General features: G+C 40.6%; 2 protein-coding genes and 2 long non-coding RNA genes across 11 annotated transcripts; 1 reads left to right on the top strand and 3 right to left on the bottom strand.

Annotated features, from left to right (window-relative positions):
* The first annotated feature begins 13 nt into the window (after positions 1-13).
* On the top strand, positions 14-23,960 carry LOC126926172 (triple functional domain protein). Of its 8 annotated transcripts, XM_050742423.1 has the most exons (36): positions 14-218; positions 409-596; positions 867-1,157; positions 1,285-1,398; positions 1,474-1,798; positions 1,937-2,595; positions 2,892-3,005; positions 3,338-3,433; positions 3,875-4,053; positions 4,192-4,339; positions 4,427-4,618; positions 4,684-4,887; positions 5,033-5,317; positions 5,428-5,754; positions 5,853-6,264; positions 6,364-6,602; positions 6,738-7,039; positions 7,113-7,359; positions 7,434-7,625; positions 7,884-8,147; positions 8,282-8,638; positions 12,348-12,864; positions 13,729-13,831; positions 13,955-14,519; positions 14,994-15,077; positions 15,189-15,676; positions 15,778-15,937; positions 16,019-16,246; positions 16,383-16,574; positions 17,138-17,370; positions 19,430-19,793; positions 20,893-21,448; positions 21,551-21,938; positions 22,068-22,406; positions 22,477-22,669; positions 23,018-23,960. In XM_050742423.1, exons 3-36 carry the CDS (start codon positions 897-899, stop codon positions 23,123-23,125), a joined length of 9,435 nt encoding a protein of 3,144 aa, XP_050598380.1. In that variant the 5' UTR covers positions 14-218; positions 409-596; positions 867-896; the 3' UTR covers positions 23,126-23,960. The 8 variants fall into 8 exon arrangements, with proteins under 8 accessions (XP_050598380.1, XP_050598286.1, XP_050598537.1 ...); XM_050742329.1 differs by lacking the exon at positions 409-596; XM_050742580.1 differs by lacking the exons at positions 409-596; positions 2,892-3,005.
* Positions 9,784-11,364, bottom strand: LOC126928849 (uncharacterized). Its single transcript, XR_007716963.1, has 3 exons — positions 10,879-11,364; positions 10,142-10,770; positions 9,784-10,067 (listed from the first exon to the last, which is right to left on the bottom strand). It is a non-coding gene; the product is annotated as an uncharacterized LOC126928849 (long non-coding RNA).
* On the bottom strand, positions 11,866-12,390 carry LOC126928859 (uncharacterized). Its single transcript, XR_007716969.1, has 2 exons — positions 12,282-12,390; positions 11,866-12,201 (listed from the first exon to the last, which is right to left on the bottom strand). It is a non-coding gene; the product is annotated as an uncharacterized LOC126928859 (long non-coding RNA).
* LOC126927412 (uncharacterized) lies at positions 23,137-26,549 on the bottom strand. Its single transcript, XM_050743582.1, has 2 exons — positions 26,099-26,549; positions 23,137-25,820 (listed from the first exon to the last, which is right to left on the bottom strand). Exons 1-2 carry the CDS (start codon positions 26,396-26,398, stop codon positions 23,961-23,963), a joined length of 2,160 nt encoding a protein of 719 aa, XP_050599539.1. The 5' UTR covers positions 26,399-26,549; the 3' UTR covers positions 23,137-23,960.
* Positions 26,550-26,586: the final 37 nt, after the last annotated feature.

The following is a 26,586-nucleotide window of genomic DNA, read 5'->3' as shown; positions in this document are numbered from 1 at the left end:
AGATCATTGAAAATTTCTCGTTCGTACTAGTTCGAATATGGCAGACTGGCATTGGCAGGTAGCGGTTTCGGAGCTTAGGATTTATCGTGAATGTACAAATTCTAATGCCGGCGAACGAACAATATGAATCGCAACGCCTTTTATTCAAAGTATATGTGCATGGTAGAAATAAGAAAATCGAAACGAGCGAAATTTCATCGAATTGATCTTTCACACGGGTAAGCGAAACAATGTTCATTCTGATTCGGCCGTGGTTTCTGATTCGTGATCCGCCTGAAGGTATGAACTTACGGAAACGGATGAAACCAAAAGAGACATTTCGATCCGAGCACGAATACATTCGAACCAAGCACGAAAGTACGGAAATATTTACTGAATGCGCTTTTCTTCCTATGGGTACGTTATTAGATGAATGCAGTGACGGTTGAACGTAATTTTTTACGTCAATGACGTGACAGTGATGGTAGCAACGGCTTAGGTCGTAATGACGGTTTTAACAGTTCTTAACAATGGGATTATCGAAACCGAATGCATTTTTGTCATCTTTCTCCGAATATAAATAGACGAAGATGATGATGACGCGATGTTGATTTTATGTGCGTATTATTTCGAAAATTTATCGTGCATCATATATACATCTCCTAAATATTTCTCACAATTCGGATGTAATGTAATAAAGCTGATTTCGTTAATATGTATATATCTGATCTTCCTATTTCTTTTCGGTATGACATCACGATGTAGTAGACTCCAATATTGTGAATACATCTTGACAAGAATATTCGATGATATAATTGTGCAATTAATTTCCTTTTTTTCTTTTTATTGAGGGAAAAGGAATATTTATATAAAAATTGTTCTGGTAGGTACGACTTGACCAAATAAAAGTGGTTGAAATGGATGGAACAAGAGCTACGGAGGTTTTACCTTTGCTCCAAGAACGTCTGGCTATTCTGCCAGGTGGTCGGGATCGCAGAGGTGGACCAGTACTTGTGTTTCCTACTACAGCAAGACGTGAAAGAGCCAAACCTGAAGATTACCGACGTCTTTTGCAATACTTATTGACCATACCCAACGACGAAGCCAGAGGTTTACGCTTCACTGTCATTGTGGATATGCGTGGTGCTACTTGGGATTCTGTCAAACCCATCCTAAAGGTCACATTCTAATAATTATCTCAACTCCTTGCCCCACTATATTTTTTTTTACATTCAATAATAACTACTTTGATGAAAAGCTTGAATAGATCTTTGATTATAAAATAATGACATTTTCAAATTTTAGGTCTTACACGAACACTTTCATCGATCAATTCATGTTGCTTTCATCATCAAACCTGAAAATTTCTGGCAAAAGCAAAGAACGTCATTGGCTAAACAAAAGAAATATAATTTCGAAGTAAGCAAAGATAAAACTATAAAAGAAATATGTGTTTGAACAACAAAATGGTTGAAAACGCTTTCCCTGTTTTAGATAAATACGATAAGTTTAGAAGCTTTGACGAAGGTAATCGATCCATCGCAATTGACCGCGGATTTAGATGGATCGCTACAGTATGATCATGCACAATGGATTGACACGAGACTAGCCGTAGAAGACTTTACGTGGCAGGCGGCTGATCTTCTTGATAGATTGGACGACTTACAGGAAGATCTGAGTCGAAATGATTTTGCGGACGATGTGGCTGGAGCGAAACATGGGATTGATTTGCACAATGAAATGAAGAAAAAGATTATGAAAGTTCCAGTGGAAGAAATTGAAGTTGTCGGTCAGCGATTACTACAACGTTTCGATAATAGTAAGAAACATTTTGTATTGTTCATCACCATTTCTTTTAATTTTAATCCTGATCCTTTCTCATCTATGCATAATAACGGGTAATTCAAATTAATCGTTAAGCATGAAACAAACATTTACTGGTACATTTTTGCGATAGGTATAGCGGCGAGTAGTGGCGAAGGCGGTAGTATAGAAAGCGGGGCAACTGGTGGCACCGACCCCGATGGACGAGCTCTAGCAGCATTAGTGATTCAACACTTAGAATCTGTGCACGCCGCGCAACAGCATCTTTTACAGTTGTGGCACATTAAAAAGATGAAATTGGATCAGTGCTTTCAACTAAGGCTTTTCGAACAGGATTGTGCAAAAATGTTTGATTGGATTTGTCACAACAGAGAAGGATTTTTGGCGAATTATGTCGAAATTGGACGTTCTTATCAACTGGCTAAAAATTTACAGGAGGAGCATAAACATTTCACTATGAGTTCCATGAATGTCTACGTGAATATAAATAAGATTTTAACCATGGCCAGCCGTTTGCTCGAAACCCAACATTATGCTGCCGGACACGTTAGAGCAGTAGCTGGTCGACTAGATCGAGCTTGGAAAGAATTCGCAGCAGGACTTGATGAACGTACCGCGGTCCTCAGTTTAAGCGTCGTATTTCATCATAAGGCAGAGCAATACGTCGATAGCGTCGCAGGATGGAGTCAAGCTTGCGATGCTGGAAACTTACCTAATGAAATACCAATCTTGGAATCTCATATACGGCAACACCAAACTCTTTACGAAGCGATGTGTCAAGCTTACACAGAGGTAATCTTCCCTCGTATGCTTTATGATACGACATCGTTGTCGTCGTTATCGTCGTCGTTGTCGTCGTCGCCGTTGTCGTTTCATGTAAACTTGTAATGTTCAATTTACATTTCTATATCGTAAGACACAAACGTGTACATAATTTTGGTTCTCGTCGGTTCGCGATAAAGGAATTCAATTTCGAAGAAACAAACAACAAACATGGGCTTTTTCATTTAATTAATCGTAGTTTGGCCTCGCAACTCGTGACTTTGTCTATAACGTGATGTTTAGTAAAAGGCGATCATGTTTGGCAGGTATATGACGCGTATCAGGCACTTTTGAGTGGACTAGGCTCGATGCTGCAAGTTTGTCACGGCTTCAGTTCGACGCACGGTTCGAGCTCGGATACGAGTTTTTGCATCGATTATGTATGAAATGATTAGATATTTTTTTTTCAATAGCTTCTAACCGGTGGTCGTTTGCTTGGTATGCGGGTCTTACAGAAAAGAAAGATAAAATAAATATTCAAAGAAATAAGGGATTAGGTGGTAAGAGAGAGAGAGAGAGTTAACCCTGCGAATAAAGGGAACGGTTGCATCATGCGATAATTCCGAACACAAATAAAACTTGTCCTTTCTCGTTGCGTGTATTCGTAAACTTTTTTTTCATGAATTGTCCAACTAAAATATGGTTTTAATATTTAACGGAATTCAGTTACGGAACTTAAATTATGGTTTTGGGTAATCCTACTGTTGTTTAGGTGCATAGTACCAGTAAGAAGCTTCTTTATCAACTGGATCATCTCGTGCAAGTCTGTAATCAGCCGCAAGGGATAGACCATACGGCCAGAAAACATGTACGTTTATTGGTGTGCACGAATGTATGCGTACATGCCTGCAAACTAATCTTATTTATTTTGCTTTATGTATTATTCTAGTTCACTTTTCGGTAAATCGTATCAATTATTTATAGATCATTTTGATCGAGAAAATGTATAGTACATGCATGGGTCATGTCTTTATCGATAACGCTACGCTATAGCCGTGTGTGAGTGCGTGCTCATTTAATCTGTGGGTTTTTCTCCCTTCCTTCTCCTCTTTCTTTCATTAAAAAAAGGAAAGTTACATGTAATCATTGTCGTACTAACCGGTGTGAAATGTTTCCATAAATTATGTTTAAGCGACGAGTACGCATTAACTAATGTAATCGCTGTCATAGTGCATGCCAAGTAATGTTTAGACCGCTTTGACATGAAAAATTTCAATGATCGAATGGATAAAATGATTAATTTGCTTAGAGTCAAGATGGACACGGCATCGATGGACATTCCGGTATGAGCGGAAATCCAGCAGCGGATTATAGCGAGGGTGCATCCCATGTATTGGCGGTAATCCATCAAATCTTGGGTCATCACAGAGCGTTGGAGGCTCGTTGGCATGCTCGGAAAGTCAAACTGCATCAACGACTTGCGTTAAGGTACTCTCATTCCTCATGCATCACTTCTCTTTCTCGTTCGTCTTTTTCGGGTCACTATATGTTATTTATTAATTCCGCGTTATCAATTGTTGTACTTCATGTTTTCTAGTAATTTGATTAGTGATTGATCGTTCGCAGATTATTTCAAGAAGATGTAAAGCAAGTTCTGGATTGGTTAACTAATCATGGTGAAGTTTTTATTAGAAAGAATACAGGTGTGGGTCGAAATCTTCAAAAAGCGAGAGTGTACCAGAAAAGTCATGAACATTTCGAAAATGTAGCTCAGGTATTAACTTGATGATAATATTGTTCACGAGTGGATGTATCGATACAAGTATTAAGTATTAAATGAACGATATTTTCATTTGTTCAGAATACTTATACAAATGCTACTAAACTACTTACTGCTGCTCAAGAATTGGCACACACTGGTGAGTGTGCTGCTGATGAAATATACGCTGTGGCGCAAGAATTAGAAGCTCACGTTAGTAGCTTCGCGGCAAGAGTTGAACAGCGTCGTCGAAGATTAGATTTGGCGGTTGTGTTTTATACACATGAAAAAGAGGTAAAGTATACATAATACGTGTTATTAGCGCCAAAAATATAAAAACGGCCATGTATTTTCAATAGTTAACTGGTTGGGTTGACGAATTGCGACAAGAATTACAACAAGACGAAGTAGCAGAGAATCTGGAAACTGCGGAAAGACTGTTGGAACAATGTGCTCAACACCGAGCCTCCTGCATGGAAGCTTGTGCATCGACTATCGTTCAGGGTGAAGCATTGCTCCGAGAACTTCGAGAATCTACCGATGCTCCTGATACTACGGGCTCTGTGAGTTTTACCTGTGCTCTAAGTTTTTGCCTTTCTTCTTTCTCCATTTATTCTTATCATTTACGAATGAATATGAAATGATATGAATGTGAGTGAGATTTGTTAAAGAAAGGGGAAAAAACACTCTGGAGGCAACTGTTTTCAGATATCTGCAGTAGAAGCTGCCTTAGATAGGTTAGCAGGTTTAAGGCAGGAATTAGAAGATTTGTGGGCTACAAGAAAATTGAGATTAGAACTATGCCTACGATTGCGCGTGTTCGAAAGAGATGCTTTAGAAGCGAGTGGTCAGTTAGAGATGTGGGCGCAGGAGCTACAAGGTCCACCTCGGGAGGGTTCCCCTGAACAATTGTTGCGTGTGCACAACGATGGTGTCGCTCATATGCAGAATACCGCATTTCAGGTTTTGCAACAAGGTCAAGAACTCGCTCAGGTAAGAAAGAGTTAAGATGTATTTCCGATACTGAATTACGATAACAGAAACCTTAGAAATGCGTTATATTAAATTGTGTTACGGGCTGCTTCCGTTACCTTGACACTTAGGTATTAGAACAAGCAGGAGTTTGCATAATGGCAGACGGTCAACACAGTGCTGCATCTAGAGTTCAAGTACTTCTCGAATTTTTAAACGAAAGGGAAATGGACGCGGAAGATTTGGCGGAGATGAGAAGAGTTCGTTTAGAACAAGCTTCTCAATTGGTGCAACTACAAACCGATGCTACACATGTAGCCAATTGGATTCGCAATGGAGAAGCTATGTTGTTAGCTTCGTTGAGAGTTCCAGAAAATCTGCAGGATGCTGAGCAGCTTCGTTTAGAACATGAACAGTTCCAAGTTGCTATAGAAAAAACGCATACTTCAGCTGTTCAGGTATGTAGTTGTATCCTCTTTATACGTAGCAGTATTGTAATATAAAAATGATCAAATGATCGTGTAACAAAGAGAAATGTGTGTATCAATCATTACAGGTCAAACACAGAGCAGATGCGTTAGTGAGTGCGAATCACTACGATCCGAAGAGTATAAGAGAAGTAGCAGAGGATGTAACTAAGAGATGGCAACAGCTAGTGACATGTGCAGAGGAAAGACACAAGCTAGTAACTGCTAGCATTAATTTTTACAAGACGGCGGAACAAGTTCGCTCTGTATTAGATAGCCTCGAACGCGAATACAAACGGGACGAAGATTGGTGCGCTTCTGGTGAAAAGGCGACACAAGTGCCAACGCTTGTTGGAAAACATCAAGAACAAAAGGAAGCATTCTTGAAAGCATGCACGTTGGTACGGCGGACCGCGGAAACATTTCTCAAATATACAAACCGCAGTCTTCAGTTTTATAGTTATCAAGCGAACAGCGCTGGCTCAGAGAATAAAGTTAAAAGTTAGTTTCATGTTAACGTGTATGATATGTTGCCTCTAATAAGGTTTTACATCTAAATAATCTTTAAATCATTTGCACCTTTTAATCTGGAATTTACAGGTATTTTGGAAGAGTTGCTTAGTAAAGAAAATCGTGTACTGGAATATTGGACGCAGCGTAAGAAACGATTGGATCAGTGTCATCAATATGTCTTATTCGAGCGCAGTGCTAAACAGGCTTTAGAATGGATAAGAGAAACGGGTGAATTGTATTTAGCCACCCATACTAACGTTGGTAAAAATCGTATCGAAAATGAACAGTTGTTGCGGGAGCACAACGAATTTAAGGGAGCTGCGAAGGTAGGTTTTGTTCGTTTCTTGCATTCTCTTCTCAGATCGACAAACGAAAGCGTTTGAAGGAACAAGAGTTTGTTCTTTATCCTTTTTCTTCCTTCTGATTTATTTTGTTCGTTCGTTTGCTGCGTGATGTGACAGGAAACAAGAGAAAGAGTGAAACTGTTGATCCAGCTTGCTGATAATTTAGTGGAAAAAGGACACGCTCATGCAGCAGCAATCAAACAGTCTGTTGCTGAAGTGGATCAAAGATACAAGGACTTTAGTACGCGTATGGACTGCTATAAAAGTCAAATCGAAGAAGATCTTGGAATTCAATCTGACGATGGTCAAAAAGATCTTTCCATCGATCGCAATTCCGATCCTCTACTCGAAGAGAAGATCAAGGGAAAAGATCTGAAAGAATTAAACGAGGAGAAAAGAAGATCGGCACGAAGAAAAGAGTATGCTCCTCTTTAATCGAACGATGGCAATTATCACGCGTCTTTGTTTTCATCACCCGCAACGTGTTCACAGATTTATAATGGCTGAACTGCTGCAAACAGAACGGACCTACGTGAAGGATTTGGAAACTTGTATTCGATGTTTTTTGGAAGAAACGCGATGCGGAAAAGGAAACGTTCCATCTGGATTACAAGGACGAGAATCAATAATTTTCAGCAATATGGAAGAAATTCATCAATTTCATAGTAACATATTTCTTCGTGAGCTAGAAAAGTACGAAACTATGCCAGAAGACGTTGGGCATTGTTTCGTGACATGGGTAAGCTATACCTATGTCTTGTATCGTAATTTGGATGTGTTAGACGATTAATCTGCTTCTTTTTTATCGATTAGGCACCTAAATTTGATATGTACGTGACATACTGTAAGAATAAACCGGAAAGTAATCAATTATTAGTTACTCATGGTGGGACATGGTTTGAAGAATTACAAAGGAAACAGCGAGTTGAACATCCGATCGCTGCGTACCTAATTAAACCGGTACAAAGAATAACAAAGTATCAGTTGTTGCTCAAAGATCTTCAGGTAGGATGATCGGGGGAAGGAAAATGTTTTGCTCTTTTCCCTTTATAGTCTCGCTATACCAATAGTAATAGGTGTATCGTTTGTTAGATGTAAAAATTCATATTGCGTATACTCTGCGTATACTTATAAGTGATTGAAACAAGTTCTTTTTTTTTTCTTTTTTGTATCTTTTATTTTTTCTTCTGTCTGTTGGTCTTTTCTTACATTGTATCTTTGTGCTTACTGTTTTTTCACGATTCAATTTTTCAAATTATGTAGGCTTGTTGCCAAGAAGGACAGGGTGAGATAAAAGATGGGTTAGAAGTAATGTTAAATGTGCCTAAGAAAGCGAACGATGCCTTACATTTGAGCATGCTGGAAGGTTGCGATGTAAGAATAGACACACTAGGCGATGTAGTGCTGCAGGATTCTTTTACAGTGTGGGACCCTAAACAACTGATTAGAAAAGGCAGGGATCGGCACATATTTCTATTTGAATTGTACCTATTGTTTAGCAAAGAGGTGAAAGATTCGGCTGGAAAGGTAGGTAAAAGCAAATCGATATGGAAAACGATATGGAATACATATATGCCGCGTTGGTCAAGCGTGATAAAACACCTCAAGCTGTATCCATCTAGAGTGAACGTAAATGTTTTCTTTTGTCCGGCACGATATAGGTGAAGTACATTTACAAAAGCCGTTTGATGACCTCCGAGCTGGGTGTGACCGAACATATCGAGGGTGACGAATGCAAATTCGCGGTTTGGACAGGTCGGGCACCAACCAGCGATACACGTGTCGTTCTTCGAGCTAATTCGATGGATGCTAAGCAACTGTGGGTGAAAAGACTACGCGAAGTTATTCAGGAAACATATTTCAGTTTAAGTATGCCGAAGAGTCCTGCGAAAAAGAGTTCGAGTCAACGTTCTAGCAGGGACCTTGAAGAATGTGCTTCTCTGGACGATAGCGTTGAGAATTTAGATCGAAATTCCCTGGCATCTTTTGGTTCCACCAACACCACAGATTCCGATAAGGTAGGTAGAATCTTTCTTCCTTTTTTTCATTTGGATCTCGCTTTTTCGATGTTCCGTTTCCTTTTTTCATTGTCTTATGAGAATTTGAGTTAATTAGCGATTGCTTTGGAATCAATCCGCGTTTGGCTTGCACGATAATCAATATCGTTCGTCAAGAGCAAGCAAATACTATACGTTAGTCGTTGGGTTTGCCAGTGGTTAGTCGCGGCCGATTGCCTCTGATCGTATTTGCCAAACGTTTCAATTTTTAACGTATAGGGTTGAAAAGATGGTTCGATCCATATTTGTACTTGTGGACAATTGGCTGTTAAAAGGATAAAGGTAGGATAAGCATTTTTCATTCGATTTGATTAAGAGGAGATAATATTTAAAAAAAAAAAAGGAACTTTGCAAGACGCGGAAAGTACTTGATTGCAGTTTGAAACGGATAGAAAAGAAGGAAAACCAGGATTGATTTGGTTGCGATCTCTGAAGGCGGAAGATGAAAGACGGAATAAAGACGGAAGGCATAATGTTCGTGATATCTAGACGTGTTTGTTGAGATAAAGTTTAGATATAAGTGATCATGAGTGGAAAGAAGCGCGAGGATAGATGAGAGCGATAAAAGTGAGAAACGTAAGCGGGGTAGATATAAGCGATAGAGGTAGGTTCGTCGTTGGTGTTTGGTAGTGGGGTAGCGATAGCAGCGAACAGAGCGAGAGAAGATGGTTGGGTGGGGTTCGAGAATAATCGAAAAGCGAGCAAGCGCGTTGCAGCGAGTGCACGAGAGGGTACGATAGAAGAAAAGTGAGGGAGAGAGGGGAGGGCGGGGAGGGAGTGAGGGGTGAGAAATAGGTGGTAAGGTAAAGGGTGGCGAGGGTAAAGAGGAGGATGAGGATGCGAGGAACGATAGGTAACGGGATCAGTACGGGCGCGACACTTGGGTCGAATGGATCCGTTGGACAGTGAGCGTGGCGGCGAATCGTCGGAGAAAATTTATTCCGACCCGTTTTGAGAATCGGGAAAAATCATTAAAGAGAGCAACATGTCGCTCGTACGTTCGACAACACGTTTATTCCCGTTTGTTGCGCTAAACACGGTTATCGCGTTCGTGCACGTGAATTGAACACGAGGCAAACGAACTGTCATGACGTCACCGGCAGGAAAACCTGCAACAATCGTGAAAAAAGCCCGCAGGAAGATCTCGTTACCTTGGTTTCGTCAGAGTTCTGTAACTCCACCACATGCAGCCCTCTCTAGACAGCATACCATCGACACCCCGAGCTCGTTCCAGGCTCGACTTTTGCACCGACAACCCTCCCTCTCCCAGGTACTCGAGTACTCGTTCACCCACATAAACGCGCGCTCGCGTACTACGATTTCCCCTTTAGATTGTACGTAGAACGGTCAGGATGTTTGATGTTTCCGTTCGTAGAAACCGCAAATTCACCTGAAAATCATACTTTTTCAGAGTAGATTAATAATACGAGGAAATAATAATTACGCACGGAAATAATAACATACCGCGATGTAGGAAAGAACAACGTGCTCTCTTCGATAGAGCAACGTCATGGAGAATGGTTTCTCTCGTAGAACGGTTAACGATCGACAGAGACGAAAATCGTATTCGGTATATTAAAAAAATATCCTTAATTTGCCGATATATATCATTCCGCGTTTGTAGATGGAAAAGATTGAAATTCGAATTGAAAATGCCGATTAAAAATTTATGGCTAAGAACGTTGATTAAGTTTCATAATCCGTCGTTAACAAACGTTTACATGGTCGAAGCGTTCGTTTAAATTTATCCACGGTTTACATTTGCAAGTAGACGATATATAAGGAAACGCGGTCGCAGCTCGTATCCGCATCCACGTCCGCAATCGTATCCGTAGCCACATCCGCAGTCGTTCCTATATCCGCGAATCGAAGAATTTGTCGTTCAAGTTGTTGCATTGTCATTGTCATTGTTTCATTTCCATTTGCCACGTATCGAGAATCGAACTCGTCGATAAATACAATTCGTTAATTAAACCTCGTATCCTCGTATGAAACGTTTTTCCATATTTGCGCCTGCCTCTTTTGTTGACACATTTTCTCCTACGCCTCCCTCCCTCTCCCTCTCTTTCTCTTTCCCCCTCCCTTCCCTTATCCTGAAATATAGAGAAATTTATTCACTTACTTTGCTTAATCTTTCAGTTATTCGCGTGTTTAACGTGAATCCGTGTACAATCTATACTCATTCTTTGGGATTTTCTTACGCGAAAAGACGTCCGCTGGAAATGTTCCTCTCTTCTGTCTATCCGTACCGAAATCATTACGGATGGGAATTGAATCGGGACGCGAATTGCACACCGTTCGATGCCAAGTTGAAATTTGATTGTTGCCGAGGTTGCTCGCTACGTTCAAATGGTTCGATTTCGAATGGTTCAGTTCCGAATGGTTCGAGGTGTAAATGTAAACGAGCGGCCTACGTATACCGGTAAAGCGTTTTTCGTCTGGGAAGCGCGAATGAAGGTATTACGTAATATAACAATAGCACAGCAATACTCGGCATAATCTTATCGAAAAATAAACGAATAATCGATAATCGCGTGGACATTGACAAATCTGCTAAGGAAATCGATATAATTCGATAGTGGTAACAACGATCGATCAACGTACGTAATTAGGTAGATCCTCGGCACGTTGAGAGCATCGAGAGGATTGAAAGAGAATCGGCAAAATTTGGCACGTGGAAAAAGTCTATTTTCGTCGGTGGAATGCGACGCGAAAGCGGACGACCGACCTCTCTGACTGTTTTGACTCTCGGCCTTATAACTATTATAGAACCATCATCACGGTTCATAGTAATGCGTCCGTAACTTGCAACATCGAGAAATGAGAGAATCCCGACCGCGTTTATCATCTCGAATTTAATCGATTAAATCGAATCGATTGAAAAGTTACGTTTCGTGTAAGAATTTAAACGATCGATCTTAAAATCTACTTGTATCGATGCCTTCCCTCTTGTTTCCTTTCGTTTTTACCGAATTGAAATGCTTACCGTGCAGTTACGTACATATATCACGCGTATTTGTACTGTAAATATACGATAAGTTTTCAAGTAAACTTTATCGAGAGAAATCAATCGGACGAGAGGAAGTTTGTAAAATGAATCGCACGGTGTGCAAGGTGACGCAAGAGATAAAAGAAAATATGCAGTCTTGATAACTGACGTAAAGAGGAAAAGACGGTCTAGACTGGCGTATTTCGATGCGTCTATCGGTCGCTGTATTTTCGAAAGAAACGGCTGGTGGTACGTGTCTTTATCAAAGTCAGGCTATTTCGATCAAATCGAAATCACCGAAGCTAGAATAATCCATTAAACGGTCCATTGGACCGCAAAGTCAAAGACGATCGGTGCACGCTGTCCTGTCCTGTGTCCATCTATGTGTACTCTACTCCTACCCGCTTCTCCTCTTCGTTCTTCTCTGTCTACTCTTTCTCCTCCTCCTCTCGCCTTCCGTCTCTTTTTTCCTTACACCCTTGCGTGTTTTCATCTACACGCCTTTTCGTTTTATCACGAATCGTTCGGATGAGGCCTGCGGGTTAAAAATGATCGTCCCGTTTTAAAAACGCCATCTCTACGTTAATTCGCACGGTTTATATAATAATGCATTACCGATCGATCCACGCGCATTCACGTAGAATCTCTTATTATCGAATATTATTACTGTTGAATCTTTAGACTGGCGTAGCCGAAGTGACTTGGGTTATCGCCGATCATTCCGCCGCGCCTGGATCCAAGGAATTGACGGTAACGAAGGGTCAACAAGTCGAGGTATTGGAAAACGGAAGTAATATTAGCGGTGTGAATACGTCCGAATGGACCCACGTACGTTTATTGGTTGCCCCGGGACAAGTCGATCCGCCGCCAGAGGGACTGGTTCCCACTAGCGCGCTCAAACAACCTCCACCGGTTTCCAGTAAAACTTCACCGTCTAGAAAAGTTCCAGGACAGCAGCAACAACAACAACAACAGCAGCAGCAGCAGCAACAACAACAACAGCAATCTCATTATCATCAACAGCAATCGACCAGTCAAATTCAAACTGCCGCGTCTAGCGGAGGTATCACAACAGTATCGTCTGGCGCTACAGGAATACCGGGATCTTCATCATCGGTTGTGGGAACGGGCATAGTAGCGAGCGGTGGGTTATCCGTTCAAAATGTGCCACCGAGTTCTATATTACCAGACGAAACAGGTGAGAGGAATATTTCACTTGATAATTCCAAAAGAAAAAAATGTATGCAAACCGAAAGATTAGATTCTACTGTTGACTCTAGGTTAAGGAAAGATTAGATTAGATATGGCGAATAGATCGATCGTAGAGATAGATAAAGATCGTCAAATAAAATAGGTTCGAGTATCAAATATACAGGGTAATGTAGAATGCGATAAGAAATTGTAAAATAGAAGCGAGGTTAGAATAGAACGAAATAAGAGTAAAACGAAATGTATGTTTTCAGTGGTCGATAACATGATAATAGGATGGTACGGTGGGTGGCACGAGGATGAATTTACGTGCAAGTTCGGATGATAAACGAACGAGTTGAAAGTTTGCGAGGACATTGGTAGCTTACGATCAAAACGGTCTATTGTACGCGTACTCCGAGTCGGTCGTGTCGGATCAATACGATGTACGGGGGATAACTGTGTCCTTGACCGGTTGAATCTTCAACTGACATGCCGATGGAACAAAGTCGATGCGTCGAGCATATTGAACACACTCTAAATCGATGGTCGCTAACCTTTTAACCCGAAGAGTTTGTCGATTCGATTGCTAAACGATTATCATCGAATCTGTTGTTTCGAATGGAAGATTTTTATTTGAAACAAATTTACCATTCGGATTAAATTGGCCGATCTTTGCGAACGTTTAAAATACGATACGTTTAACCATCGTCAACAGTTTTGTAAGCGGCGATTCCTCTATTTGGCATTCCTTTTATTAAAAAATTTCTATTAAATCGCGTTGAAAATCTTCTTTTCGTGGTACATATCGTCGTCGACTGATAGTTCTTGCATTGGCGATTTATTTTACTTTTGTTCATGTTTCCTTTTACAGAAAATATTATCGTCGGCACTGCTGCTGCGGCTGCTGCGGCAAACGATGGAAGTGGTGCTGCGAACACGAATTCTCCAGGCAATAAAAGACGTGGCTTTAGCGGGTAAGCAGAGACAACCAGATGTAATAACGGTCGAATCGATGACGATGACGATAACGTTGTCTCGCGAACGATAAACAAGAAGCTCGATTGTTTTTCTCCTTTTTCCTTCTTCTTATTTCATAGGAGAAAGTGGCTACCTCCACCGTTACGTAAACTTAGCCAAGGTAAAGTGGAGAAATCCCCACCGACTACGACACCGACAGCGACAGCAACAACAGCGACGACGTCGACCGCGATCTCGATCGTGCAGACGTCCTGCGAACGATCCTCTTTGAAAAAGAACGTCTCGGAGAAACGATTTAGATTGCCGAGTGGTGCCGAACAGTCTCGGCCTTTGAGAAGCGCTTCTGTTTCCATTTCTGCGTTAACAACCGCGACCGCGTCCATGCGCGTGTCTACCTCCGTGTCGGAAGCGGATCTTGACACGGAACTCGAGCCAGGACTCGAAGGAGCGGAAGAGGAGGAAGGAGAAACCGAGCAATCGGAACCTGAGTTGGAAGAGGATACGATGCCGGAACCCGACGACACCGAGGCTTTAACGTATTCCGAGCAAAATGGGGCGGACGATGCCGAGGATGAATTGGAACTTCCACCGCCGATGAAACCAATCACCGAACCGATACTCGTGGCAACAGCTAACGGTTCATCGGAATCTGCAATTGCAACAGAAAGCTGTGGAAAATCTCGAGCAAGTTTCATCTTCTTTCTTGCCGCTCCTAATATTCTTCCGCTCATTTCATTTCTCTTCTTTCTCCCTGGCTTTCGATCTCGCTCGTTCTTATTCTCTTCCCTTCAGTCTCCTCTTAGTTTTTAATCTAGAACCTTCTTCCGCCCATTGTAACTCGATTTATTTTACCTGGTCCCAACGTTTGACCGCGAATGCGATGAATACAAATGAATCGTACGTGAGGAAATTTTAACGTTCCATTCTTTGCATCAATGAAACCGTTTTAATATACCTAGTGTGCCTCTACGCGGGTGAACCTTCCGTTCCGTACGTTTTTCTTACGATTAAAGAACGATATACGAATAAGTAAGCACGATAAAGTTTAATTTGAATTTTAAAATGTTAAGTTTCCGTGATATAATGAATGCGAATATAAATTAAATATGCTATTTGTAGGCAACGACTTTAAATTGAATTGCTTTTAATTGTACGTAGACGTCTGAGCGGTCGGCAAAAATTCTTGACGGTGCTACGACGGCCGATTTAGCTGAGATCGAACAGATCGTGAAAGAGAGGATGGTAAGTTCGTTAAATTAAAAAATTAAGAGTCATTGTTTTTTGTGATTTACCACGCCTTTTGTTGCTGACGGTTCCTTCGTCTTTTTCATACTACATCGAACGTGAAAATAGGAACAACATACGGAAAATCAAGAAAGACAAAGCCTGATGCGGACTCCCAGTGGTAAAAGTTCGAACGTTGGTATCGGTGGGGACGACGATTATGACGAAGGTACCTTGTCAACTGCGATAACTATCGCTGCTACTACGATTCCGGCATCGACAACAGCAACGTCAACAACAACAATGACAACAGCGGCGACGATGGTAACGACGATGGCGACGACAACCACCACAACGACCACAACGAGTAGCCCTGTTCACGGGACTTCTGAAGAGTGCGATGTGGAAAGTGCAGTGTTAGCGAAACGACAATTCGTTATTCGAGAATTGGTGGAAACGGAAAAAGATTATGTAAATGATCTAAAACAAATAGTCGAAGGGTACATGTCGTTGATGCGAGATCCAGAGTCCGAAGTTCCATTGCCGGACGATTTGCGTGGTGGAAAAGATAAAATGGTTTTCGGCAATATAGAAGCAATCTACGAGTGGCATAGAGAGTAAGCCTCGTTTCTACTTTCTTCTCTTTTTATCATACTCAGTACGGCGTGTTTAAACGCCAGTTGCAAATGAGGTTGGATTCATTTGTTCGTTTATACAGTTTCTTCCTGAAGGCGTTGGAACGTTGTTTGGAACGTCCGGAAGAGCTCGGACCGCTGTTTAAGCGATACGAAAGAAAATTACATATGTACGTTGTTTATTGTCAAAACAAACCAGTCTCCGAATATATCGTTTCCGAATATATAGATACCTATTTCGAGGTAAGTTGTCGTACTATAAAGACGTCTCTAATTTTCATGCGCTTTCAATTCTTTATTATTGCCAAGTATTATCGCGTCTAGGACTTAAGACAAAAGCTCGGACATCGGTTACAATTGTGCGATCTTTTAATCAAGCCGGTTCAAAGGATCACAAAGTATCAACTTCTTCTTCGAGAAGCACTAAGACTTACCGAACGAACTCAAAGAATGTCAGAGATCGAAGGGCTTACAGCTGCGGTTCATGTAATGCGCATTATTCCAAAAGCGGCCAATGACATGATGGATGTTGCGAGACTTCAAGGTTTTGACGTAAGTTAAATTTTATCCCGCTGCAAAATGTAGCTCGATCCGTATCCATATATTTATATTTTCCCCTTTCACCGTACAATTTCTCGTATCTCTCGTATCTTTTGAACTGCTTATTTATTTTGTCTAACTGTCACAGGGAAAGATCACAGCGCAAGGAAAGTTACTGTTACACGGACCGCTTTTAGTATCGGAATTTTCCTCGAATTTACCGAGTAAGGAAAAAGAATGGCAAGTCTTCCTCTTCGAGCAAAATATTATTTTTAGCGAGGCTGTCGGCAAAAAGACACAGTTCACGAATCCCGTCTACATTTACAAAGCTCATATCCAGGTAAAGCAACGATATTGCGAAATTTATTTAACATTTTCTCCACAAGTTCTTCTTCTCTTGCCAACATGCACGATACACCAGATGATAAACCACTTTCTTACAAATATTTTCAGATAAACGAGTTATAGTTTACTTCAGTTAAGTTATTAGATCATGAAATCGGTAAATTCCAAGGAAATGCAAATACCGACAATTGATTAAATTAAACGAAGAAAAGATAGGATTGAAACAAGATTTACACATGCGTGTACATCCCGTACGATATTTGTAATTTATCTATATAGACGCGATAGTTATCAAATACTTATCGAAGAACTAACAAGGACGGATAGAAATAGTAATTTCTTGTATTTTCACTTTTCTCGGCTATCTTCTCGTCTCGTGAAAAGAGAAGAAACTAGAACGACTAGTATATTATCGTAATCTCTTAGAACATTTGATAGTCGATGATTAACAGTTAACGCGGTTAAGAGAAGAAAGAAAAAAAAAGAAAATAGAGCAGGATTTCTTGTACAAGGAATAGGCTTAAACTGCAAAGATAAATATTTTGTTTTTACATACAGGTGAATAAACTGTGCTTACAAAATCCTTACGACGACCCGGAAAAGTTCATAATTCGCTCGACGGATCCTCGAAAACCTGGCCTTGCATTTTCTTGTAGCGCAGCGGAAGAAAATGGGCCGCGGAAGCAGGAGTGGGTAGATACGATCACTGCCATCCTGCAGACCCAACGTGACTTTCTTAAGGCGATACAGTCGCCGATTGCCTACCAAAAGGAACTTACCAAAGATCCATTGTAAGCGTCTCTTTATCTAACACAATGTCTCTTTACATTGACACTCTTTCAACGCTCGACCCGTGAAGATTCGTTCCGAAATATTTTTGTATATTTTATATAAAAAGAGATACAGAAGCGCTGTATATGCTAGAGAACCGTAGTCGTCTCCTAAGCCGAAATTCGTTTGAATCTCTGTTTTCCTTTCGTTCTGCCCCTAATTTACCTCACAATATGTTCTTTAAGCACACACAATTTATGTATACACTACTTTTTCACCATATTGCGACGTGCTTCCTCTTGTTTGCCTTAACATTGCAGTCCAGGAATCTACCTCGCTATTGCTGCTGAGTAGCTTTATCGCGAGAGCGTCTCCTACTATATTCTATAATAATTACCTACCTCCTTTGGAGTAGTTTTTAACGTTCCTAGAACTGCGTTTGACATGGTTCACTGGGACATAACGCTATACAATGCAATATAATATAATACAGTACATTAGTACATGATACGATATTATCTGGTACGATACGGCACACTACGGTACGATACGATATGATACAATACAGTACGGTATGGTACGATACGATACGATACGATACGATACGATACGATACGATACGATACGATACGATACGATACGATACGATACGATACGATACGACACGACACGACACGATACGATACGATACGACACGATACGGTACGATACGATACGATACGATACGATACGATAAGGTACGGTACGGTACGATTCGATATGATACGATCTACTAAATCTTCTCTTATTTCTCGGCTATGTTTGCACATCTGTGCAGGTGAGGGTAGGTATAACAAAATGTATTCACTCACATCGGTTACATCCTCGTCACTACTCCTTGGTGTCCTGCTGTTTGAAGAAGAATAACAGTAAAGTGGAAAGGCGTGTTTGTTGCATGCTTCTGTTTATGTGAGTTACGTCCTGCCGCGTAACTGCATGTATGTATCTTGCGTAAACGCGAAGGCTCACGCGTCTCTGTGGGTGTGTGTATGCGTGCGTGTTGAGAAAGAAAGAAAGAGAGAAAGATGAAGAATGCGCGTTGAAAGGGAAAAAAGAAAGAGGAGGGGTGGGGGCGAGACAGATTCAATTACAGGAGTTGGATAAATACGAAAAATTGTCGAATAAAAGGCAAAATTGATAAAACAACGAACAAACACAGCTATGTACAATGTCTTTTTGGTCTTTCTTATTTCTTCGATTTGTCGTTTAAGGGAGCACGTTTGGTGGGTTTCATTGGTTTCCACATACAGAAAGAAGATAGTTACATGCGCGTATCTGTATGTAACTGTACGCGAATAATCTCGCGTATGTAAAATAATAACGATAAAGATCAAACGCAATAAACAAAAACACATGACAGCGAGCATGTACAACATGCTGACTCACCCCCACCAAAAGCTATATATTACTTATTAACAACGTAACTCTGCAAGTGTATAATAATTTTAATAATGTTTATAAGTGCAAGATTGAACGAACGCGGGGGATAGTATGCTGTACATAAATGTGCATTCACGAAGGACGACATAAAGTAAAACTAATGACTTGAGAAACGTAAACATTTTGTTTAGAATAAATTGTACATTGGTCAACATTCTAATTGTGATGCATCCTTTTCCCACGCCTATTTTAACATTACTTACTATCGTCGTTTGACTAACAGCTTGTTTTGTCTTATCATTTCCCACGAGCACAGGGTACTGCAGTATCGATATCTTACGCCTGACTAAAATCTCAAATTGCTTTATACTTGATATTGAACGAATACGATATTTTAAACGACGGATTTTCTTGCTTTGAAAAGAAAGGAAAAGATACAGAAAAGGAACTACGTGCTGCTACAAGGTAGCCAAGTATAGCAAAGTATTCTAACAATATTACGATATCGAGTTTCTCGCGCAATCGACCTGTCCGAGTGTTGATTCGAGTTATGATACCTCCTCGTTCGAGTTATAATAACTCGACGTCAGAAAAATGCGTAGATATTTCGGTGGATGCAGTACCGTGTTTGAATTTTATTTATAATTTGCTGACGTACAGTCGTGGCGTGAGTCCGGATTCTCCGTGTCGAGGAAGTGTACTTTCAACGATTTCATCAACAATACCGAACATATCTAAAACAAACGAGGAACGGAGAAATGAATTGGCCGGTGCCGCTGGTAGTACCATCTCTGCTACTTCGAAAACATTAGCTACAGCCGCGGCTGTAGCAGCGACAGCTACAGGAACGGCAACGGGAACGGCAACGGCAACAACATCGGTGTTACACCGACCTCGTACCGGAACTACGGATCAGGATTCGTCGCAAACACAGTCAAGCCCTAGCAAAAGCAGACTGAATTTTCTCGAGGGATTTAGAAGCACCCTTCGACCTCGATCGCCTGTTCGCAACAATTCTATTCCGGTGAGCAACAATATCGAAATTACTACTACTTATTAACTAAATACATACATACATACTATTTACAATTCTATTTGCCTCTATTCGTAATTAGAACTCTTGCAATTGCAGCAAAAGGATTCTTCTTTCTCTTCTTCTTGATGCCTGTTGCTATTCGCTCTCTGTCGTATAATTTTTCGTTGGTACGGTAATAACTTTTATTTCTTTCCACTATTCCCATCGATTGTGAAACGAATAACGCAAACAATGAAATACATCGTTTCTCATTGATAAGTTGTACGTCTTCCCAACGTACGATATTACTGCACTCACTGTATACTCTACAGGCTTTAACAATTTGTTACTCTTATTTGGGAAACCAGTATTATCTTGTACATATTTTACACCAAATGAAACGTTCTCAAACATTTTGAATCTGTAGTTTGTTTGTTGCTTCTTGCATTATTACTGCCTTCCCTTCCATATTACGTATTATTCTTATCGTCGTCGTCCTCGTGGTCGTAGCGTCGCCACCGCCGCGATTGTAATCAGCGCAGTGATCATCGATGAATTCGTTGTAGTCGTTACCGAGGTCGCCATCTTTGTCCATCTTCACCTTACTCCATGCTCGTATAGATACACAGCATATAATCAACTAATCTAGTGATAGTATTTTAAACGATAGTTTTGTGCGTTGGTATTCTATCGCTAAACGTCATAGTTTCTTGCAATTTTATCACGATATACCTGTTTAATTGGTTATATATGTTGTAGCTATCAAGAGTTTATTAAACGTATTGGGTCGGTATCTCTCTGTATCGCCGTACTCAGTCAGATCGCTTACTCTTTAACTTGAAGGTGTATGTATCGTAGTATGTAACGTCGGGCGTTATATTTATATATTACTGGAGTAATATAGTAAGAGTAAATGAAGCGGTTGGTTCGGTTTAAGTCAGAAGAACGTTGAAGGAAGATAGTGGTTAAGGAAGAAGGAGAATGAGGAGATGGATTTCGAAGGGAGTGGAAATGGGCGGTGAGAGATGGGTGGCGCGTGGTCAAAGGTGCATGATCGGGAAGTGGGACAAGGGAAAAGATTCGGCAAGTTAATCCGCAGATTCCGTAGATCGTTCCAGGAAGCAGAGTAAGATTAACCGCAGATTGGGGGAAATTACACGCTGGAGAAGAATTGGAGATCTTCCGTGTGGACGGTCCAGGGCTGATCGTCTCCCCGGTAATCGGGATGAAAAAGGAGGAATTCTGGATTCCGGCGAGTCTCGTTCCGAATTCATCCATCAGCCGCGCATGGTCTTTTCGTCCGCGAAGAATCGATTCGGCGGAGGGTTCGGGAGAGAGCGTCCGTCTTCCGCAAGATATACACGCGGAAGAGAACGGTCCTCCCGCGATCTTGACTATTCCGTGTTCGATCAGGGCGACGGCCGGTGGCGTGGCTCGGCTCGTGCTGGAAGCTCGTCGCGTGGAACGTGCGCTCGTCCGTTGGAGAAAGGAGGGGCAACGATGTGACATCATCGAGGGAACCGATCGATATCGACTTTTCCGAACGAACGATTCCCTTTGTCTCGAAATTGCTCCTTGCCTTCCCTCTGATTCCGGGATTTACCACTGTCTCGTCGAACATGAAACGGGTTCCTGTTCAGCGAAAATTCCCCTTCGTATCATAGGTACGTTCTATCGTTATTACATCGTGCTACTCTATTTCGTCCTATCGTTATTATGTCGTGGATCGCGTTTTACGCTTTCTTTACCTTCTTTTTTTTTTTCAGGAATCGATGCGACCAACGCTTGGTGCGACACGATCGAGTGCAATCGATCCAACGGATTCACGATGAACGAGACAACCTCGTCGATCGTTTCGTTACCCAATTCAAAGAAAAAATTGATCAACGATATGGAAATTGAACAGTTTACTAACAAATATATCGAATTGGAAGAATTAGGAACCGGTAGATTCGCAAGAGTGTGCTGTGCGAGGGAAAAAGGATTCGATCGAGAAGTAGCGTTAAAACAAATATCTCGATCGAAGCAGCCGCTCTCGCTAACGCGTGCCGAATATGATCTTCTCAGAAGTATACGTCACGATAATATTGTTCGAGCGTTTGCGCTCTTCGAGGATACACCTCAACCGGATATCGATACTATCGTTTTGGAGCTGTCAGTATTTATTCATTTCGCTTCTTTTTTTTCTTTTTTAGTTCTTCTCTTTTCCTGCATTTACCTCATTCGAATCATCATCTGATTATTATAATTACTTGTCATAGTGATTCTCTTTTACTTTATCAGGGTCAGAGGGTCGACATTGTTCGCGTATCTTGGCGAACAAGTTGAGTATACGGAATCGACTGTCGCAAAATACACCGGTCAATTGTTGTCAGCGTTGCAGTGGCTACATTCGCGTAAACAAGCTCACTTGGACTTAAAACCGGAAAATATTTTGGTTGATAGCGATACTGGTATCGTAAAATTGATAGATTTCGGTGAAGCCATCAGAGCGGTACCACTGGATCAAGTCCCTCCTCCCGTTGATTTGGAATTTGCAGCTCCGGAATCGGTTCTCGGTAAACCAACGGGATCCTACACGGACATGTGGGCTGCCGGCGTTTTTCTATACGTATTATTAAGGTAAATGCGTGATGTTTTATCGATTGAAATGTTAAAAAGTTCTCTTCTGAAATCTGTTCCATACTTACAGCGGGCTTTCACCTTTCTTGGACGATTCCATCGAGGAAACTACCGCAAACATACTTAAATGTGATTTCTGTTTTCCCGACGAATATTTCAACGAGATATCGACCGACGTGAAAAACCTTCTTGAAACATTGCTGCGTTTACATGGAGAAGACAGAGCAACCGCTCAATTAATTTTATCATCGCCTTGGTTTAAGGTAACCGTGGTTTATAGCAAATTATGGTAACGGAAATGGAAACGGTGAACGTAGACTAACGGCATCTATCACTAACCGTTTTTTAAAATCTCGAAAATTCAATTATCGAATAACAGTAATCATCAAATTAAATAGAAATTAAATAGCTTGAGATTGCGCGACGCTATTCGATCTCATACTCGTGATGGTGCACCGCGCCGCGCCGCACCGCACCGCACCGCACTACACCACGTCATTAGCAGCAACGTTAGCTTGATAACTAATTATGTAATATGTATTTCTATTCTGTCATATATCTGCTCGTAATTTCTTCCAAAAGATTAAATTGCAATTCGATTTTTGTTTCAGATATCGATTGGCGCGACCATCCCTTCCTCTCGAATGGTTGCGTTTATCGAGCGCCGTGCTCATCGCTCAAAATCTCATCAGGATCGGAATAGCAGTTTTTATTCTTGACTCCTTGTCAGTATCGTTTGCAAAAGACATATTTATTGTTGAATAACGTTAAAAGCTATCAGCCGAATTGGCCGATTGTAAATAATAAACAACACTTGCGAATCGCTGTTGCATTCGCGCACCTGTCGGTTATCTCATCTGTTGTGTGTCTATGCACGTTCTGTATTATTTACATACATATATATTTACGCGTATATTAAATCTATACAAGCGCGCGCGCACACGCGTATGCACACACACACACACACACACACATACACACACACACATTTCCCTCCCTCTCTTTACCTTTCGAATGAAATAAAAGAGATGTATTTTCTACATTACATTATGTAAACACATTAAAACATGTTACGTTATGTAAAGCGCACGTCATGACCTCTTGCGCAAAAAATCATTTCGATAATCATATCGATCATGTATCGATATGTTTCTTTATAGATACCAGTCATATTTTCGTTATCACGAATGTGTGACCGTCATATTACTGCTCTCTATCCTCCGACTTTTGTACTTTTTTTACGTGATTTATTCAATATGACAGATAAATGAAAGAAATGATCGAATTATTTTAAATGTTTAGCCACGTTAAATTGATCCGATTAAAAAATACATATTCCTTGCATTAGTTAATAGGGAGTTTTAGGTTGAAGATTCAACGTAACACGATTGTGCACAATGTGAGATATTTTAGTAGAGCGATTAATTTGGTATTCTTTCATTTTTCTTAATATCGCCGAAAATCACATTGTGTCGACCGATAATAATAGATCGAAATAATGAATCTTCTCTATCGTTGAGATGTTACTTTGCAATAAAGAAAACGTTCATTTTATCATGGTGATATTCTTAGTCGCTTGCAATGATCTAGTACATGTTGTTCGTATTCATCCAAAGAAGAAAAGGATTTGTTGTCGCAGAGAAGACACGTCGCATCCTTCCTATTCATAGAATGACGACGCATTCGATGAACACTGAGTTCCATTGAATCGTGCATTTGCTCGTTGCAATCGGGACAAATTACCATCGCCGATTTTTCGCCATCAGTTGGCTGTTGCATTTCCTCCTCGGCTGCATCAGTCTTAAGTGTATCGCTCGAAATAATCGCGCCACTGCTATATTTTTCATCTGGATTCGACATGGAAATTTCGCCGACGGTATCTTTCGAAGATATAACGGAAGAAGGGTATTCGGATTGTGGTTCTTGCTTTACTGTGGCTTCCACAGATGATACCAATTCATTCTCAATTTTCTGCGAATTATCGAAATCCGAGTGAAACGGTATGAGCGAACTTTCCGGATGAGTTTTCACATGATTGATCAGCTCTTGTTTCGAAGAAAATATTAACTCGCACGAATAGCACGAGTAATTGGTTGTATCGTGCGATTCACATTTTTTAATATGATCTCTCAGTAATCTTTTCTCAAGAAATTCTTGATGACAATGTTCGCAGCGATATCTTCGATCTCCATGATGTAAACTACGGTGTTTTGACAGTGACGATTCATTTTCATAGCAAATTAAGCAATCTATACACATATATCCTGACAATTGAGAATGATCGGTCAATAAATGTGTTTGTAACTGAAGTCTAAGTTTGAATGATTCGGCGCAAAATTCACAACGTATTTCTTGAACCTCCTCCATTGTCGATTTGTCCTCAGTAGATTGCGCCTTCTGTTCTGCCTCCGTCTTCTCCGCTTCTGCCTCCGCCTCCACCTCCATTTTTATCTCCATCTCAATCTCTTCTTTGATCTCAATTTCAGTTTCTGTCTTCATTTCCACTTTCGACGGTTCCAATGTTGCCTCCGCTTGTAATTCAGTTATTTCCGATTCAATTACCTGTTCCTCTTTATCCTTCTTTTGTGTTTTTTCCTTCAACTTTGTTTCAGTTTCTAGTCTAGAAGTGACCTGCTGGTATCTTTGATCGTTCATTACTTTTAATACATCCGACCAATCTAATTCTTCGTCCATATGGCATGTATCGGTGAGTAAAGAAAATACGGTATCACCTTGTCTTTCTTCATCGAGAATCATGGTCTGAGATTCGCTTTTCAATGCGGTGGTCTCGTTCACTCTGCTCTCGTACGTCTTATTATCATTCAGATTAGCATTGGAATTAGTAGTACTTGGAACTGAGATCGGTATATGACCGGATCTTTGCCTTGCCCTTGCCCTGGCTGCATAGCCTCTAGTGCGAGGTCTACCTCGACCACGTCTAAAGATACCACGAGTAATTTTTGGAGCACAATCTTGCTGTTGTTGCTGCTCCTCCTCTTTCTCTTTCTCTTTTTCCTTTTCCTTTTGTTCATTTCTCATATGTTTACTGATTGAATACAAAGGCTTTCTGGGTGTACTACTTGGTCGTGTATTTGGAAACACATGACGCAATGTATTGTCTGCTACATAAATCTGTTGAAAAAACTTGAACGATTGTTCCAACTTGTCTACACATTCGTTGCACATTTTTGTGGGTAAAGCATCTTCATCGTCAATTTCTATTAAAAGCTTCAATTTCGATAGAAGACTCATGTCTGTGCTCTTTCCTGTCATCATGCTTACAAGGTTCTGTTTCTTGGTCGCGCACGTTCTACACCACTGATCCACTTCAAGCTCTGAAGAAACATTTTTCTCTGTATGCTGATCCGTTGCTACTTCCTCCATAGAACTTTCTTGATTGTTTAATTGAATTTTCTGAAATTTCATAGAGCTCTATAGAATAATAGAGTATAGGGCGTATATAATTGGGGAATCATTTATCCATAATGGGATCATATCAATTTATAAATATTAATTTACGTTCTAACTTGTGTCTTTGTGATTTTCCTTTCCAACAATTATTAATATCTGCTACCAATAATAATAGTAATAGAAACAATAACAATAATCTCAAGAGAAGTAGTTTGTAATAATAATATTAATATTACACTTACACTCGAGCTTTAAAGATTGCAATAAAAGAAAATACCTACCCGTCGTGTTTTCGAATTCCTCAGTGCCCTTGAAACAGTACTCCAATGCGGAGAAGGGACTGCATTGTCCTTTAGAGTGCCTTTACTAAGATAGCAATCCTCCGTAAAGTGATTATTGCAAATAAAAAATCTCATAGACCGTAAAACATCAAGATCACTTCCAATTAGGTCCACGTGACCACTGTTGATCAACCACCTCACACAGAGACCGGTATCACAAACGGGAAGTTCATGAAGTATTTGCTGCTTTTCCCGTGTGTCGACACAATCGATGTATCTGCATTTGGTTACTTCCTCCATTACTCGTGATATCAAACAACTTGTCAAGTAATAAGAAAAAGAACGAACAGTTTCTTATATTCGCTCTTATATTAGTAACCTTTCGCTCCAAAAAAAGTTGAAAAGCTTTATATATTTAAGACAGGTTAGGCATAATTAAGGCGCGAAAAGCAAAGATACTGAACGTGCCTGCCATCTCTCGATATTTA

This window comes from Bombus affinis, chromosome 1, assembly GCF_024516045.1.
Source record: "Bombus affinis isolate iyBomAffi1 chromosome 1, iyBomAffi1.2, whole genome shotgun sequence".
Lineage (NCBI taxonomy): Eukaryota > Metazoa > Arthropoda > Insecta > Hymenoptera > Apidae > Bombus > Bombus affinis.
Note: the sequence above shows the minus strand (reverse complement) of the source record. Positions and strands in the feature narration are given on the sequence as shown.